Source organism: Muntiacus reevesi, chromosome 18 (assembly GCF_963930625.1).
Source record: "Muntiacus reevesi chromosome 18, mMunRee1.1, whole genome shotgun sequence".
Taxonomy (NCBI): domain Eukaryota; kingdom Metazoa; phylum Chordata; class Mammalia; order Artiodactyla; family Cervidae; genus Muntiacus; species Muntiacus reevesi.
In genome coordinates, this window is record NC_089266.1 from 1,045,483 (window position 1) to 1,063,987 (window position 18,505).

The 18,505-nt window shown below is 47.0% G+C and overlaps 1 protein-coding gene across 5 annotated transcripts in view; it reads left to right on the top strand.

The window, feature by feature from the left end:
- Positions 1–18,505, top strand: part of CEP112 (centrosomal protein 112) — a 306,787-nt gene that overhangs the window by 243,087 nt on the left and 45,195 nt on the right. For all 5 annotated transcript variants that reach the window (XM_065908690.1, XM_065908693.1, XM_065908692.1 and 2 more), the window contains one exon: positions 2,374–2,523. In XM_065908690.1, coding sequence (XP_065764762.1) covers positions 2,374–2,523 — 150 coding nt within the window. The remainder of the gene's footprint in view (positions 1–2,373; positions 2,524–18,505) is intronic.

The following is an 18,505-nucleotide window of genomic DNA, read 5'->3' on the forward strand; positions in this document are numbered from 1 at the left end:
ACATCTGTCAGCCTCTCAAACAATTTCATTCTGAGGCATTTTACCTAAAGTGTTTTGAAACTCTTCCTGTATCATCTTCATAAGTTTTAAAATGCAGCTTTCCAAAGATAATCTCTTTATTTCTCCCAAAGGAATCTCATTGTTCCCACAAAGAATGTAAGGTTTCATTTTCTAACAAAAGCAAGCGTGTTCCCTTCAGAACATCCTGCCCTTCACCCGTTGTTCCTTCCAAAACATGCAGTGACTTCTTTTTGATGAACGCATGTCATAAATCTTCTGAAAGGAAGAAACACATATCTCGTGTCCTTGTGGTCATTTGAAGAGCTCCCAAATTTTTTTTATCTTCAGTCTTGGTCAGTTAGAAGCAAATCTAAATCTTAATAATTTGCAAAGACATGAAATTGTGCTGTAACAATGCATTGTGTAATCATGGTGAGGGATGTACAAATCGACATGTAATGAAATTGCACAGAAATAAACACACACGCATAGTGACACACTACAGAACTCAATTCATCAATTCTACCACGTTTTAGTTTACTCAGCTTGAAACACTGCAATAGTCATTGAAATAGTTATTTTTACTATTTGGCCCCAAGTTCTTATGAAATATCCATCTTGGGTTTCATGTTGGGCCAAGGAAATCTGGCTCCTCCTTATCTCTGGCTCCTCTGGCTCTGTGACTGCGAGCTGATCATTCTGTGCCTCAGTTTTTGACATTTACTCTAAGAATTTAACCTTCCCTGTTTCGTAGAAGTGCTATGAGAATGAACTGAATTGATGCCAACTTGGAAACATTTAATCAGAATTCAAAAAACAGATGAAAACATCTTCACTCTCAGTAAATGAATCCCTCTGCTCCTTGCAGAAGATTCCAGTTTGCATTTTAAAATCTAATATATTTTGTAATTTATTTCACACTTGTCTTCTATTTGATTATTTTCAAATTCTAAGTGTTGAACTTAGTCACAGTGAGCTTGTGCACTTCTCAAAGCATAAATGTCCCTTTTTGGGGTAAATGCCCTATTTTTGCCAGTGTGTGTGTGCTCATTCAGTCGTGTCCGACTCTTCGACCCTATGGGTTGTACCCACCAGGCTCCTCTGTCCAGGCAAGAGTACATGCCCTTCTCCAGGGGATCTTCCCAGCGCAGGGACTGAACCCACATCTCTCGTGTCTCCTGCTTTGCCAGGCGGGACCTTTGCCACTCGCACCACCTGGGAAGTCCATGTCGGTCGTGAGAGCTAATGTTCCTACAGGACTTGGCTTCTGGAAGACTCCATAGTTTCTGTCTGCTGCCTCATAATACTGTACTCTAGTTTTGTTATCAAAACACAGTTGAAAAACTGAGCTTCAAGGAAATCACAGAACTAAGTGGTCCAGTGTTTCTCACCAACCAGCCCTTCTCCAGTAGACCCAAAAGTATAAGGACCTAAGGCAGGATGAAAGTTGTTTTTTTTTTTATTAGGAGGGAAAACCATTTCCTGCTTCTGAAAGGAAGTTTGTTGAATTGCTGTTGAATTTTAAAGGAAATGGAGACATCCAAACCCAAAGAAGAGTAATGCTCCCAGTAAACCTATTAAAGACAAAGGGCCCTCACCCGTTATTTGAGACCACGGAGGGGACCCAGTGACGGAAGGGAGCCAGTCCTCGAATGTAGAGAAGCCACAGCAGTCTATGTGACTCAGGAAGAAAGCAACCTGTCGGAGCGATATCAGGATAAACTCCTCTTCGATCCCAAAACCTTGTTTCAAAGGCAGACAGGGCAGGAGCCAGCTGAGAGGGAGCGCCTAGTCCGGCCGCCGACGCGGGTGGCGGTCCGGACTCTGCCTGTCTCCGGTCCCGCGCTGGGCTCTTCCTCTGCCTCTGTTTCGCCCTCTGTGGAAGGCGGGCGATGACAGTGCTGGCCGCTCAGTAGTAACTGACACAGGAATGGAGGTGCTTAACACAGTACACGAGCGTGAGCACACGCTCAGAAGTCCTCGTGTAGAACTAGGTGGCTATGAAGAGTGGACTCTGATTTTTTTTGGTTATTAGAGTTCAAAGTATTACGAAAGGTGAAACAGCTTTTTTCTTCTCCACTCCAGGAAGAATGCTTCCCGGGAAAACAAATCCTGACACATTTCATATTTTCAGGATCACAGATGTTCTTTCCCCTGATGAGTAAATACTGTGGAATGTTATAGTGGGAACGGCTTCCAGGCGTGTTTGGTTCAGCAGTTGCTCACCATTCACAGCGTTCCCGCGTGGAGCCTCACGCCCCGGTGCGCGGGGCGCTCGCTGCAGCCGCGCCTCTCTGCGAGCGCGCCGGGGAGGCTGGGTGCACGAGGCGGCCGTGTCCGAGGCCCGAGTCGCAGCTCGCGCTCTCCTTGCAGGTGATCGCCGAGCTGCAAGGCACCATCTCCTCACTGCGGGAGGACAGCAGCCGGCAGCAGCTCGCGGCCGAGCGGCGGCTCCAGGAGGTCGTGCGCAAGTTTGAAGAGGAGAAGCAGCAGCTGATCAGAGAGAACGAGCGAGCCGTCCAGGTAAGGCGCTTTCGCGTGGCTGCCGGCGGGCGAGGCAGCCGCGGGAACCGGTGTCCAGCTCGCCTGCCGGCCTCGCGTGCCCTGGGCTCTGATGCAGCCGGCCCTGCGAGGCCACGTGCCCACGGGGACAGACACCGCAAGCCCAGCATACTCACAGCCGACACACGCTTGAGAGCCGCCCCATGTCCACCCTAGGCCCCTTGGAGCCGCCTCTGGCCAGAGCGAGCGCGTTGGCGCCGCTGGGGGGTAACCGCACAGGCAGCCCCAGTGTATCTGCCCCTGCGCACCGCGTTCCCCGACCCTGCGGGGGTCTGATGGGCGGACACGCGCTCTGTGGCGGCCCGCCTCCGGCGGCTGGGTGAGCCCCTGGGCCCATCCGCGGTCACAGGGCGGCGGCGTCCTGACTCCACCGCAGAGAGCATGGTTGAAAGCCTCTGCGTCTCGCGGGGTTTAATGTGAGGATGAGCGTCCGCAGACTATAAGTAGCATTCAGAGAGAACGGAGCGTGTATTAAAGAATCCCCGGCAGAAGGTGGTTTCTCGGTCATTTGACTGTTAGCACGGTGCTGAGCGCATGTAGGTGAAGCACGTGAGCGCAAAGCGCAGAAAGAGAGAAGCAGCGCTGGGGCTTCCTCTCGCCTTTTCTGCCCAGTCCCTCTGTCTTTCTCTCTCTGGCCTGTTGCAGTCCATCCGCGTGATTTGGGGGAAAGTCAGTGTCAGGGTAGTTTGCTTTTTCATATATACCCCTTACGCCTGGACAGCGGCGGATAGAAGGAAAAATCTTAAGATGTGGACAAAACCTTCGAGGCCAGTATAAGTGCCTCCTGACCAGGGGTGAGGCCATATTTTGTTGTTCATGAGATTTTCCCTGAGTTTTTACATCTGTGAGTGTTTCTTTCCCCCTTATGTGTGATGAGTCATAAAAACGTGTTTCTTTTTTAATATTCTGATATTTTTTTAAAAAAAATCTTTGAATTTTCATTCATAAATGCAGGAAAAAGTCCGCATTGGTCTGTAGAACTCTTTTGCTTTGTGTGAACTAAGTTGACTACTTTCTTTCAACTATTTTGCTATATAAAGATTTCATTTTAAGTGAATTTCTTTTCCACTTGAAATCCAAATACTGTGTTGTAGTTAATTGCCAAATTTTAAATAAATAATTGGATCCCAACATATGCAAAATGGAAAACATCAATTTACTCCATAACAACATAATTTCTAGTATTGTTTCTTAAAGATTAAAAAAATCTTGAAAGAAATATCATTCATATAACTGCTTAGTTTTGTTTATTTTTACAGTTGTAATCCATTTACCTGTTAAAAGGGAAAAACCTTCTGATCCTAATTTCCAGCCGACCATCAAGTCATAAAGACTGAAGTTGAAGTTAAATGATGACAGACATACATTGACACACATTCACTGGGCTTCCCTGATGGCTTAGTGGGTAAAGAATCCGCCTGCAATGCAGGAGACACAGGTTCGATCCCTGGGTTGGGAAGATTCCCTGGAGAAAGAAATGGCAACCCGCTCCAGTATTCTTGCCTAGAAAACCCCAAGGACAGAGAAGCCTGGTGGGCTACAGTCCAAAGGGGGGGGGGGGGTCTCAAAGAGACAGACACGACTAAGCACGGAGGCACAGGATACATATGCACATATGCACACATATATACACACATATGCACACATATATACATACACACACATATATACACACATATATACATACACACACATATATACACACATATGCACACACATATATACACACATATGCACACACATATGCACACATATATACACACATATGCACACATATATACATACACACACATATATACACACATATATACATACACACACATATATACACACATATATATGCACATATATATATACACATATATACACACATATACACATATATATATACACATATGCACACATATACACACATATATATACACATATATACACACATATGCACACATATATACACACATATATACACACATATATATACACACATATGCACACACATATACACACACATATATATACACACATATGCACACATATATATACATATACACACATATGCACACACATATACACACATATACACACATATATATACACATATATACACACATATGCACACATATACACACACATATATACACACACATGCACACATATATATACACACATATGCACACATATATATACACATATATACACACATATGCACACATATATACACACATATATATACACACATATGCACACACATATACACACACATATATATACACACATATGCACACATATATATACACACATATGCACACATATATATACATATACACACATATGCACACACATATATACACACATATACACACATATATACACACATATGCACACATATATATACACATATATATACACATATATACACACATATGCACACATATATATACACACATATGCACACATATATATACATATACACACATATGCACACACATATATACACACATATACACACATATATATACACATATATACACACATATGCACACATATATATACACATATATATACACATATATACACACATATGCACACATATATATACATATACACACGTATATATACACACATATGCACACATATATATACATATACACACATATATACACATATATATACACACATATGCACACATATATACACACATATATACACACATATATATACACACATATGCACACACATATACACACACATATATATACACACATATGCACACATATATATACACACATATGCACACATATATATACATATACACACATATGCACACACATATATACACACATATACACACATATATATACACATATATACACACATATGCACACATATATATACACATATATATACACATATATACACACATATGCACACATATATATACATATACACACGTATATATACACACATATGCACACATATATATACACACATATGCACACATATATATACATATACACACGTATATATACACACATATGCACACATATATATACATATACACACGTATATATACACACATATGCACACATATATATACATATACACACATATGCACACATATATATACACACATATGCACACATATATATACATATACACACATATGCACACACATATATACACACATATACACACATATATATACACATATATACACACATATGCACACATATATATACACATATATATACACATATATACACACATATGCACACATATATATACATATACACACGTATATATACACACATATGCACACATATATATACATATACACACATATATACACATATATATACACACATATGCACACACATATACACACACATATATATACACACATATACACACATATATATACACATATATACACACATATATATACACACATATGCACACATATATATACACACATATGCACACACATATACACACACATATATATACACACATATACACACATATATATACACATATATACACACATATGCACACATATATACACACATATATATACACACATATGCACACATATATATACATATACACACGTATATATACACACATATGCACACATATATATACACACATATGCACACATATATATACATATACACACATATATACACATATATATACACACATATGCACACATATATATACACATATATACACACACATATATACACACATACACACATATACACACATATATACACATATGCACACATATACACACATATACACACATATGCACACATATATATACACACATATATATACACACATATATACACACATATATATATTGTAGTATATAATGAGCACAACTTAGATACCTGAAAATAATTAAAATTACAATGTAGATAAGGTGTGCTTGAGTTTTGATTCATTCATTTATACTATGGTTGAAGTGCATGACTTTTTCTTTACTAACCTATATCAGTGTTAATGTGTTAACACTTGTTGCCTTGCTTTTTTTTTTAAAAGGCTGTCACAAAAAAATAATAGGAATGATAGCTAGTATTTCTTCAACAAGTTCTCTGCCAAACATTTCCATGCATCCCATGTTGCACTGTCTCATTTAAGTCTTATTAAGTAGTCTTGACGAGGAAGGCATTACCCCTGCCCCGTCTTACAGATGGAAGGGCCAAGGCTCTGGGGTGAAGTGACCACTGAGGACAGGTTCAGTGTCTTCTGCCGCGAGAGCCTCGGCGATTTTACGCTGCACAGAAACCCCGTGTCCACGCTGCCTGTGACGGCGAGTCAGGGCCCGAGTGCATCGGCGAGCTCGGGAGCCCTTGCTCTCATTTCCCGGCCACCTGAAGGCGGGTAGCGCCTTTGCAGCAGTTGTTCCTCTCGGCATTCTAGTCGTGGTTGTTAGTAGACGCAGATACACGGATGGAGTTAGACACTCAGAGACCCCGTCACCAAATAGTTTTCTGAGACCTAGTACCTTTGTCTGCATATACATTCAAGTAAGCTGCCGAGGACCTACTGTTTGTGGTGTTAGGTATTAATGTACTTAAGTGCCGGTTGCCAGCAGCGCTGTGAGAAGAGGAAGCGTGCGTCTGCCCACCTCCCGGGCTGGAGGATGGGGCGCGCGCTAGACCCAGGGCAGGCCCAGCCGGCCTCGGAGGGCCCCGTGGGTTAGGGCATGCGGGCCTTTCCTCACAGTGCGGCGTTAGCGGAAACGGAGGTGTGTCCAGCAGGCCGAAAGCCCCGCTCACAGGGCCGCCGACTGGAGAACAGCCCCGAGTACCGCTCACTGTTCAGTCGCCCCAGAGACGTGCCGTCTCCAGGACCCGCCCCGCGTGGCAGCTCGAGGCGCGCCCGGAGCCTTAGCCGGAGGACGCGCCTTCCCGCGCTCGCGCCCGCCGCAGGGCTCCCGTTGCGGGCAGGGCCGCCCAGCACCAGCGTCCCGGCTCCTCTGCGTGCCGCTCTTCAGCCCGGCACATCGGCCGACAGCGCAGCAGTGCAGAGAAGGACGCCGCGGAGGGCACTTCGGGGCCCTAAAGGTGTTCACGAGAGCGTTGCAGTGAAAGCGCGGCTCACACAGCGTGCCGTGCGCAGGGCTGCCTTTGCCACCCAGAGAGCACCTATGAACGGAAGAAGGCTGGAACTACGTCCCAGCCTTGTGCTGGTGGACGCTCCTAGTGGTGGGATTGACGGTGACTTTCCTTTCTGAGCTCTATACCTCCGTTCTTTATTTATTTTAATTGGAGAATAATTGCAGTATTGTGATGCTTTTTGCCGTGCCTCAGCAGGAATTGGCCACAGGTATACACGTGTCCCCCCATACTTTATTCTAGCAACACTTTTACAACAGGAGACAGTAACTTGTTTGCTAGAAAAGAAAACGCCTTGGCCCGAAGGAGTGCGGAGGCGGACGCCAGGAAGCCCTGCAGGTGAGACCCGCAGCGGGCGTGAGCCCTGCCGTCTGGGAGACGAGGCGGGAGCGCGCCGTGGAGGGGACCTCCTGGGGCGCAGAGAGAGCTCTGGAAACTCGGTCACAGGAGCAGACCCTTTGCGCCGAGGCACCCCCGGCCTCGAGAGCGAAAGCTCAGCGCTGTTCACGGCCTCGGGTCAGCCTCAGCTTAGAGCCGAGCCTCTGAAGAGGCCTGTCGCTGCTGCGTAACAAGCCGCCCGGAACCCGCGCTTAGAGCAGCGGCGGTCGGCGCGCGGAGGCTTGGCGTCGGGGTGTCGGGGTGCGGGCGGCCGCGCGCGGCTCGGCTCGGCAGGGGCGCCGCCTGCCAGCTGCTCCCCGGAGTGCGCGGGCTGGGGTGCCCAGGACCCTGCGTGGCCTCTTTCGCTTTGTTTTACTAGAATCTACTCGGTTGTTGTTGTAGAAATGGATAATGGCATACGCTCATGAATAATTCAAAGTGCAGTGGGAAAGGGGAAAATACCTGAAGTCACCGAAAGTTCATCGCTCAGAGGTGGCCAACCGCCTTATCAGTCAGGCCAGGTCATTTCAGGCGCCTGACTGTTGCAAGGAGAAAGGAGAACCAGATGGACTGGCGAGCTGGGTTAGCACTCTAGAGTCTGTATTTGTGTCAGGCTTAGAAAAATCTCAAGTTGATTTTACTTAAATTCAGCAGATGGGTGAATCTAGAGTTAAACAGGAAGAACTGTTAAACTTTGGGGCAGAATTTGAGTTTTGGCTGAAAACTTGAGTTCATTAGAATAACATGCGTGCTCCCTCGACCCTCTTCACGCCTCTCGCCTGGGGTGTACACTGTCTGGGTTTATGACACTCACACAGTTTGTCTCTAACTGCAACCTTACTTAATACCCACACTGTCTTTAAAGGATGTGGTGCTTCCCACTAGGCCTTTTATAATCAGCCTTCCACACTCCCACCCCTGAACTTCCTACTTTCATGTGGTTCCAAATGGGCTGGATTTCATGGGCAAGTGGTTCCTTCAAGACTCGCGGTGCTGCCTTCCCCGGGTTTTTCCATGTTTAAGAATGTCTTCTGGGACGTCCCTGGTGATCCAGTGGTTAAGAATCCACGTTTCGATGCAGGGGGTGAGGGTTCGGTCCCTACTTGGAGAGCTAAGATCCCACCTGCCTCACAGCAAAAACCCCAGAAAAACAACAGAAGCAATATTGTAACAAATTCAGTAAAGACTAAAAGTGGCCTGTATTAAAAAAAACCTTTAAAAACAGTTATAAAAAGTCTGCTGATTAACCCTTACGTTTGAATGACCTGTGAGATGGACGTAGTGTCCTTATCTTCATTTTCACCTGAAAACTTAGATGTTGCTCACCTGGCACATAGAACTGCGTGGGGAAACTCGGCAAGGGCTGAGCTTTCCCAGGTCGGTCGTTTGCTTTTTCTAGGGGATTCCCGAAGAAGGCTGTCTTTATCATCAAGCTTAATAGATTAACATGGATAAATTCTGCTTTTAACCAGGATCCCCCTAAATGCTAAGCATTCCATATCAACTGTCTCTGAAGCGCAGAGAGCCTCCCCTCCATATAACACTTACTGGTAGAGTCTCTGCATTTTCTGGAACCTAGGGAAGGGGCGGGAGAGCTGGAGCAGAGGGTGCTTACAGGCTGGTTGGGCTGACTGCTCTTTGAGTTCACACTGCCTTAAAGGGCATGGGGGCAGCGGCATGTCATCCTGGGGATGGAGTTGTCCCAATTTGGTGTCCGTATCCTGTGGTTTTTCCAGTAGCCATGTACAGACATGAGAGTTAGACCGTGAGGGAGACTGAGCACTGAAGAACTGATGCTTTCAAACTCTGGTGCTGGACTAGACACTTGAGAGTCCCTTGGACAGTAAAGAGCTCAAACCAGTCAATCCTAAAGGAAATCAGTCCTGAGCATTCATGGAAAAACTGATGCTTAAGCTGAAACTCCCAATACTTTGACCAACTGATGTGAAGAGCCAGCTCACTGGAAAAAGGCCTGATACTGAGAAAGACTGAGGGCAGGAGTGGGATGAGACAGTTGGATGGCATCATCGACTCAATGGACATGGGTTTGAGCAAACTCCGGGGATGGTGAAGGACAGGGAAGCCTAGTGCGCTGCAGTCCTCGGGGTTGCAAAGAGTCAGACACAATTTAGCAACTGAACAACAACGATTTTAATTTCTGATGTAGTAAATATTATAGATATAACCCACATACACAAAACCTCTTTGGGGTTCTAAATTTCTTAAAAGTGTAAAGGGGACCAGAGGCTGAAACCTTTGGGCATCGCTTGTCTAGACGTTGCCCTTCTCTTGACCGTGTTGACAGCCTGCCGTCTCCCCTCCTGCTCCCTGTGGTGACACGGGCTCCATGTAGAGTCCTTTCCCTTAGGGTTTCAGTGTCGTCATCTGTGACGTGTCTGGGTGAGAAGCTCTGCCAGATTTGTTCCTTCCTCGAGTGAGGTTTCCACCGCACTCCGATGCTGTCCCCAAGTCCTCCTCCGAAACCGTGCTGTGGGACATGTTCCGCACACCGGGGGCTGCACTTCGAGGGAGGGGACGTGCAGCTGGTCTTTATCTACGGGTGGGAACAGCACGCGGCACCCAGACCCACGTGCAGAGTGACGCGTACAGACCCCCTGACCGGGACGGACAGAAACTGAAGACCCCCTCGCACCTTCCAAAACAGTTGGTGGTCCTGAGAGGATTTCGGGATTTCAAAGAGGAGGTCGTGCCCAGATTCTGCTTCCTTCTATCACCAAGCAGACCCTAAGTTTCTTGAGCGCAAGTGCTTACTGCTGGGTTTGTTTCAGTGGAAGTTCTAGAAATAGACTGAATAAATGAATGATGCAAAGTGAAAGTGAAAGTCGCTCAGTCATGTCCGACTCTTTGTGACCCCATGGACTATACAATCCATGGAATTCTCCAGGCCAGAATACTGGCGTGGGTAGCCGTTCTCTTCTCCAGGGGATCTTCCCAACCCAAGGATGAACCCAAGTCTCCTGCATTGCAGGCAGATTCTTTAGCAGCCGATGTTACCTCTTAAATCAAGGCTCTGGAAAGGAATCACATCACTTCATTCTCAACTTATTTTGTTGGTGGCAGCAAGCTCGTGAATGCTTTGTGTTGTGGTAGCAGATACTCGAGAATGGCTCAGATTTGCGCTGGCAGATTTGTGTTTTGCCTCCTAGGCAGATTCTAATCAAACCCCCTCGCCGCGTTTACACAACATCTCTGTTCTCCAGACCCCAGGCTGCCCACCAGAGCTGGCCATCTGAGCGGCTGTCAGCACCACCCCTGAACTCACACCAGTTGGCAGGGGATGTGGGCAGAGGCGGTTCTGCAGGAGGACCAGGAGCACTCCTCCGGCATCGGGCACCCCTCAGGCCGAGTCCTCTCTGAAGCTGGTGGATTGAAAGTGCCTCGCTGTGAAGCCAGATGTCCAAGTGGAGATTTCACATCGCAGAGAGGTGTTGTAAAATTTTCGCTCACAGGCACAGAAAAGAGATTTAGAGCTAGGATGCTCCTCTGCCTTGGCCACTGCCTGGAGTTTATGAGGAAAGGTCACTGCCAGGGGGCCGTCGAGAACTCTGGTCTGTGTTACCAGCAGGGCTGGAGGGAGGGGAAAGAGCACTTCATAAGGTTGGGCAATTCTTGCTGTGCTGAAAGCTCACCGGAATCCACTTCCCAGAGAATGAAATTACAGACCTCATTGCGGGGTTTCAGGGACATTGAGAAATAGGGAGCAACCCTGGAGCCTGGCATCAGACAGCCCTGCCTGGAACCTGCTCACCATCTAATTCTCATCTCCCCTGTGCACGTCCTAAGGGCGTGGAGGGCACGCTGTCTCGGTGTCCTCTGGAGCTGGAATTAATGATGCCAAGAAGAGAAATGGATTTTCCATCCCACACAAGGTGACTTGCCTGCCCACGCAGAGAGGAAGACAGCCGTTTAGTCCGATTAGTGTCAGGCGGGAGCACCGTTTTCCAGAAAGGGTACTCTGGGCAGTGGGCTGGACGTGGCGGGTGTGGGATGTGGTGATGGGGGAGCAGAGAAGGGGCCAGCGGTCTCCCTGTGAGTATCCCAGCCCCGCCTCTCCTCCAGCTCTGTTCTCTGGCAGATCTCTGCTCTACTTAAAGACGGGCTGAAGGTCATTTGTTCAGTGGAAAAATCCTTCAAGCACTATGAAGAGCATTGTTAGCCCCTGGAGCCGGGTCTGTGTGTTACAGTAACAGGGAACTGAGCAGAGTTGGGTGAGTGAGTGTGAGAGTGCCTGGGGAGGGCAGACACAGGCAGGAGCAGGGGCTCCTCCTCCGCTGACGCCTGTGCCCCGTGGAAGAGCAGAGTCGTCAGGGACCGCATGGGTCCTGCAACCACTGCGTGGTCCAAACTGAGAACGGCTCTGGTTCCTCAGATGCTGGAATATAGGTGCATCCTTCAGCTTTTTTTTAACATATAAAAAAATTAACAAATAACTGCTTGGAAATATTTTCATCCTTAATAATTCTGAACTAATCTGAAGCTGTTTCAAAGTCAGTATGATGACCTGAAATGTGTGATTTCATCGTTACCTAAGCAGCCACAGCTAAAGTGACTGAATGATTGCTGTGTATTATAGCCTTCCAGCTCCAGTCCCCATGGTTGCAAGGACCGTCCACCTCCCCAAGATGGGGTTGGAAGGACAGACAGTAGATGGACGGCTCTCCACCATCCTTGATTTGCTTTCGAGCTACCGGGCACCCTCCTGCTCTGCTTTCTCTGAGCACTGAGTCAGCTCTTCCACATGTCCCCCAGGCCCCTTTTCTAATCCCAGCATGATGTAGCCGTTGAGGTCTGAACCCGTGGTGTTTTCCCACCTCTAGTGCCCCCCCAACTCCATGCAGCATTGACCATATTGACCCACAACTTTCCCACTAGAGCAAGACTTGGAGAACCTTCCCCGTGAAAGGGCTGGAGAGTGAATATTCTGGGGTCATACAGTCTCCGTCACAGTGATCCAGCTCCTGGTGCTGCGCTGTGCAAGCCTCAGTATGTTAACAAGTGGGCACGGCTGGACTCCAATAAAACTTTATTTAGGAGAACAGGCTGGGTGCAGATGTAGCCCACCAGCTGCAGTCTCCTCGCCGGGATCAGGGAGCTCACGCCGCCCCTGGTTAGCGGGTCTCCTCTGCTGGGCTCGTGCCCTCTGCGTGGGTGTCCTCTGGTCCAGGCTGGGCTTTGCAGACCCTCTCCCGGCACAGCGAGCTCATCTCCCCTGTGACTCCGGCTGTCACTTCTGTTGAGACGCTCGCCAGAAGCCTCGCCTGATCCTGGTCGGGCCCCACAGCTCCCAACTTCTGCCGGAGACGCACCACCACTTCCCACTCAGTAACTGCAGCCTTGAGTGAGCATCTCCAAGCCGGCTCCTCCCTCCCGCCCAGCGGGGTCACCACCCCCACCCACCGGCCATGCTGCTTCCTGTTAGACACTTTGGGCTTGTCTTTGTCCTCTTGCCCTCATCGCCATTTATCTCAAGCGTGTCACTGGAGTCCTCGAAGGCATTCCTTACTCCTCCGATAGGACCCTACTCAGAGCCCTTCTCAGCTCGCGATGGTGTCAGACAGCAAGGGAGGCTCTCAGCTCCGCCCAGCAGGAGGAGCTCTGCCAGAGGAGCCCTGGATCACTGGTTTCCCTGCCTCACAAGGAGAGCTTCAGGATAGAGCAGAAGTGCAAAGCTATGGACGCAGATTCACAGATGAAAAGTGATATCCAGTAAACGTGTGAGGAGCGGCTGACTCTCATCCCTGGTTTAAATTGTAAATCAGAATTGTGAAGGGCCTGGCTGCTACCTGATGGGCATGAATGCTGACCCTGAAAAAGTACCCAATGATGCATCGTCACTAGAAGTTCAAATCAGCGCCAGCTCTGGAAGTTGGTGTGACGGAAGCTGCTGCCATGTCAGACGCACATGATTGGAACCTTTAGTGCCACTCATGGGAGTGTATCCTGTGGATACACTTGCAAAGCTCTGCAGTATCTTTGTAGCCTTATTTGAGCAAAAAGATAGGGAGAAATAAGTGATGCTACGTGAAAGCAACGAGACACTTTGCTGCTGTTGTTCAGTGGCGGAGTGTCCTACGCCCCATGACCTCACGGGCTGCAGCACGCCCGACTCCCCGTCCGCCACTGTCTCCCAGAGTGTGCGCTGAGGCAGTGATGCCATCCACCCATCTCACCCACTGCCGCCCCCTGCTCCTTTTGCCTCCAGTCTTTCCCAGCATCAGGGTCTTTTCCAGTGAGTCAGCTCTTCACATCAGGTGGTCAAAGTGTTGGAGCTTCAGCTTCAGCATCAGTCCTTCCAGTGAATATTCAGGGTTGATTTCCTTTAGGATGGACTGGTTTGACCTTGCAGTCCAAGGGACTCTCAAGCATCTTCTCCAGCACCACAATTCGAGAGCATCAATTAAAGAATGAAGTAGATCTGCCTTTGAAAGTGGGGCAAGATTGCCAATATGTAGTCAGTGAAAAGAATGCAGCACAGTATGTACATTTAAAATTGCCTGAATGGGTCTCAAAAATGCTGAAAGGAGGCAGGTGGCTTCCAGCACAGGCCACCTTGACGAGGGGGGTAACTCATACACGTTTGTGACTGTGTTTCACATGATCCTACATTGACGCGTACAGGTTGGGATATAGATCTCCAATGAAAAGTGGAAATGGGCTGCACGTGTGTGTGTGTGTGTGTGTGTGTGTGTGTGTGTGTGTGTGTGTGTTGGTGTGTGTGTGTGTGTGTGTGTGTGTATTGCTGTGTGTGTGTGTGTACTTCTCAAAAAAAGACAGAATGCATATATTGGGATAGCCGGAAAGCTCATTTGGAATTTTCTCTAAGACGTTATGTAAAAACTGGAACAAACTTTTTGGCCAATGCAATGCATACGTATCTACATATACATATATTCTTCAACAGTTATACATTCTTAGGGGAAAAAGTGAAGCTGTGAATAATAAGCAGTTGTACTATCATAACGGATTCTCCTAAATGTGCCTTGTAAATCATGGAAAAATTTTAAGACAGGCCTTGCTCATTTTGCTTTACATTTATGTAGTGTTATTTTTAGGGGATTTGTTGCATTAAAGAAATAGAACATGTAGAGAGTTAACTTTACACAGAATTTCTAGGGAACTAAATCAAATCAGTAAATTAACAAGGATAAGCCTAGTTTTTATAATTAATTTTCCAAAAGCATATAATGAGGAAAAAATTCATGTGATGTCGTCATGCCATCGAAAAAGACCAAAATGTCATTTCCAGGACTGTCAGCAGGAGTCGTTTGCTGTCATAGCAGCTGAGACTAGAGATTTGGAGCAAGTGAGATCAGGGTGGTTAGTGGGTTGCAGGAATGCTTTAATGTTGGAAGCACAGAGGAAAGAGAGGAATTAAAAACAAAGACACAGCCCCCATTTTTTTCAAGAGAAGCAAAACCCTTTTGCTTTTATGTTTCTGTCACTTGCTCCAGGATCCTTCATGAAGCCCTCTAACCACCTAAATAAATATTCATATGGCTGCTCAACATCTCATTAATAAACCAAGATTTGGTGGTAACATATTTCAGAGTAACATATGATTTGCATCTCACCCTTGTTTAACTTTAAATCTCAAGCAATTAATAAATTAGACTCGAGAGGTTTTTAAGAAGTAACATCTTACACGCACCACAAATTGCATTATTTTTATGTGTAAATAATGATGAAAGGAGAGATTGTTCCTTTGATGTCTATAAACTACACTGTGAAATATGCAGAGAACATTCTTGAGTTCAGTGGCAGCCAAAACAAATAGACTAGTTCATAAAACAAAGCAGCAGCATTCTTAGAAGCAAGCGTTACTTTTTCTTTTCTTCCCAGTTCTTTTTCCATCATATATCCTTGCCATTCCTCGGGGCAGATTCATTCCAAGTTCAAAAGCGATGCTGGCCTGTGTTTCCTCACCCCGAGAGCTGGGTCCTTCTCAAGCTCTTCCCAGTAAACTTGTCTTCCCGTTGAGCTTGGACCAGACCTCAGCTGGACAGCCACTTCCCTGCAGGGAATCATTTTTGTCAGCAATATTCCATTATTGCTCAAAAAGCCAGTTATTTCAAATGTTAGCAAACACTCGTGTTCCTCAGAGAGATATATTTACTCACTTCTCTATTTTCCAAGCTGGTTTATCTAGCTCCCTTTGTTTTTAAATAGTATCTGCAAATCCTTGTTTACAGCATCTGCGTCTGACCTGATTTTTTCTTTGAGATAGTCAATAAAACAGCACCTTGTAAGTACGCGTCTCCCAGGGGAAGGTTGTGGAAGTGGTTGGGCTCCTGCTGGAACGAGGAACAAGTTCTGACTAACAGCACAATGAACATCATGAGGAGGTTCACGTTCCACATCGGGCATGTCTTCCTCCTCGAACACAGCGTGTGACCAAGATTACACACGAGGCAGTCATGTACCGATGTGAGAGTTGGTCCGTAAAGGTGGCTGAGCGCCAGAGGATTTTTGCCTTTGAACTGTGGTGCTGGAGAAGACTCTTGAGAGTCCCTGGAACTGCAAGGAGACCCAACCAGTCCATCCTAAAGGAAATCAACCCTGAATATTCATTGGAAGGACTGATGCTAAAGCTGAAGCTCCAATACTTGGGCCAACTGATGCCAAGAGCTGACTCATTGGAAAAGACCCTGATTGAGGGCAGGAGGAGAAGGGGGCGACAGAGGATGAGATCATTGGATGGCATCACCGACTCAGTGGACATGAGTTTGAGCAAGCTCCTGGGAGATAGTGGAGGACAGAAGAGCCTGGCATCGCAGTCTGTGGGGTCGCAGAGAGTCAGACATGACCAAGTGACTGAGCACAAGACACGCTGGATTGGAGACCCCAGAGATGTACACTTGACCTCCAGTTCCTCCGGGTGGGACAGCGGGCCTCCTCCACAGGATCAGCTTTGCCGCAGCCCCATCATGGCCTCACTGACACATCCACCGTTTACCTCCTCAGCCCAAAGCCTTTTCACTAACACTGATCCTGGGCTCTGATCCTAAGCTACCTTTTCTCTGGCTGAGAAGTTATTCTAATTTCTTTTCATCTGATGGGGGTTTTCTACTTGAGTTCACCATCTTTCTGTTCAAATCCATTGTTTATTTATTCTAAAAGCTTAATGAGCAGAGTATTAAATACAGTGGATTCTTGTGAAGCCGCCTCCTTTTATACCAGCTACAGCCCAGTTCCATAACGTCTCACTGATTAACAGTATCCTCAAGTGGAAAAGAGTCAGAGAGAACCGGCCCCTTCCTGCATTCTCCCACCCTCGTCCCCACCCCGCTCCACAGAATTAAAGTCCTGAACCCCTCGGAGGGGGCGGCGTGGTCCTTTCCACGTAGCTGTTGGCAGCATCAGGCCTTGAGCCCAGGCTTCACCTCTTCAGCATTTCCCTCATGCTCACTGTATCCAAACACACATGAAAATGGAAATAAAGGAAAATACACTTTACTTTAAATCTACATGAGCTGCCAGAACAGATGAAGTGTCTCCTCACAGTCACGCATGGTTCCTGTGACTCGTCCTGGCCAGGGGCTCAGCGAAGCCAGCGCTTGTTTGGATATTTAAGGAACATTTCCCTCAATGGCTGGCTCTGTCGCTTGCTATGATTTTTAAACTATCACCAAGTGTCCTTGGAATGAGAATATTCAAGGTCAATTTAGAACAGAGGTGAGGGTTCAAGAAGCAACTTTCTGGACCCCTCACTAATTTAAAGAGCGTTCCAAAGGAAGGAAACTGGTACATAACCACTCCTTGCTGTCTCGCAGGTCTGGGCTCTACAGACACTTAAGCCAAGACTGATTTGTGACAGTTTGTTTTCCAAGAAGAGGCTGGATGTTTTGAGGATTCGTTGGGTTCGACGGCTTTATTTCTATGGTCGGTGAACGAAGGAAAGCTGTTGACACAGCAGCCTGCTGTGTTTTTGGAAGACACTGACTGGAAATGGCCGGCTCTAGGTTCCTCTGAGCAATTTTCTAACCTTTGCTGAACTGGGAAGCGTGAAGCGAAGTCCCACCTTTCTGTTGCATCTGCTTCACTTTTCTGAGACTGGAAGAATCCTCCCTGACGTGCTGGCGTGCGCTGCGTTTCAGAGGTGGGCGGGCCTTCCTGACATGGACTCCGGAGCCGGGAGCACGTGGGTCCAAACCCTGCTCCACCGTCTAGAAGCTGTGGGGCCTCAGACAAGTCCCCTCAGCTCTCTGCCCCACTTTCCTGATGTCAGGAAACAGTTTACAGTAAAATGTGTGGGAATGACAGTGAGAAGTAAATGGCTTACTGCTTGAGCAGCGTGGAGAATAGTGCTTCTACTTAATAAGTCCACATATACATCATTGGTGGAGAAGGAAAAGGCAACCCACCCCAGTGTTCTTGCCTGGAAACTCCCATGGACAGAGAAGCCTGCCAGGCTATGG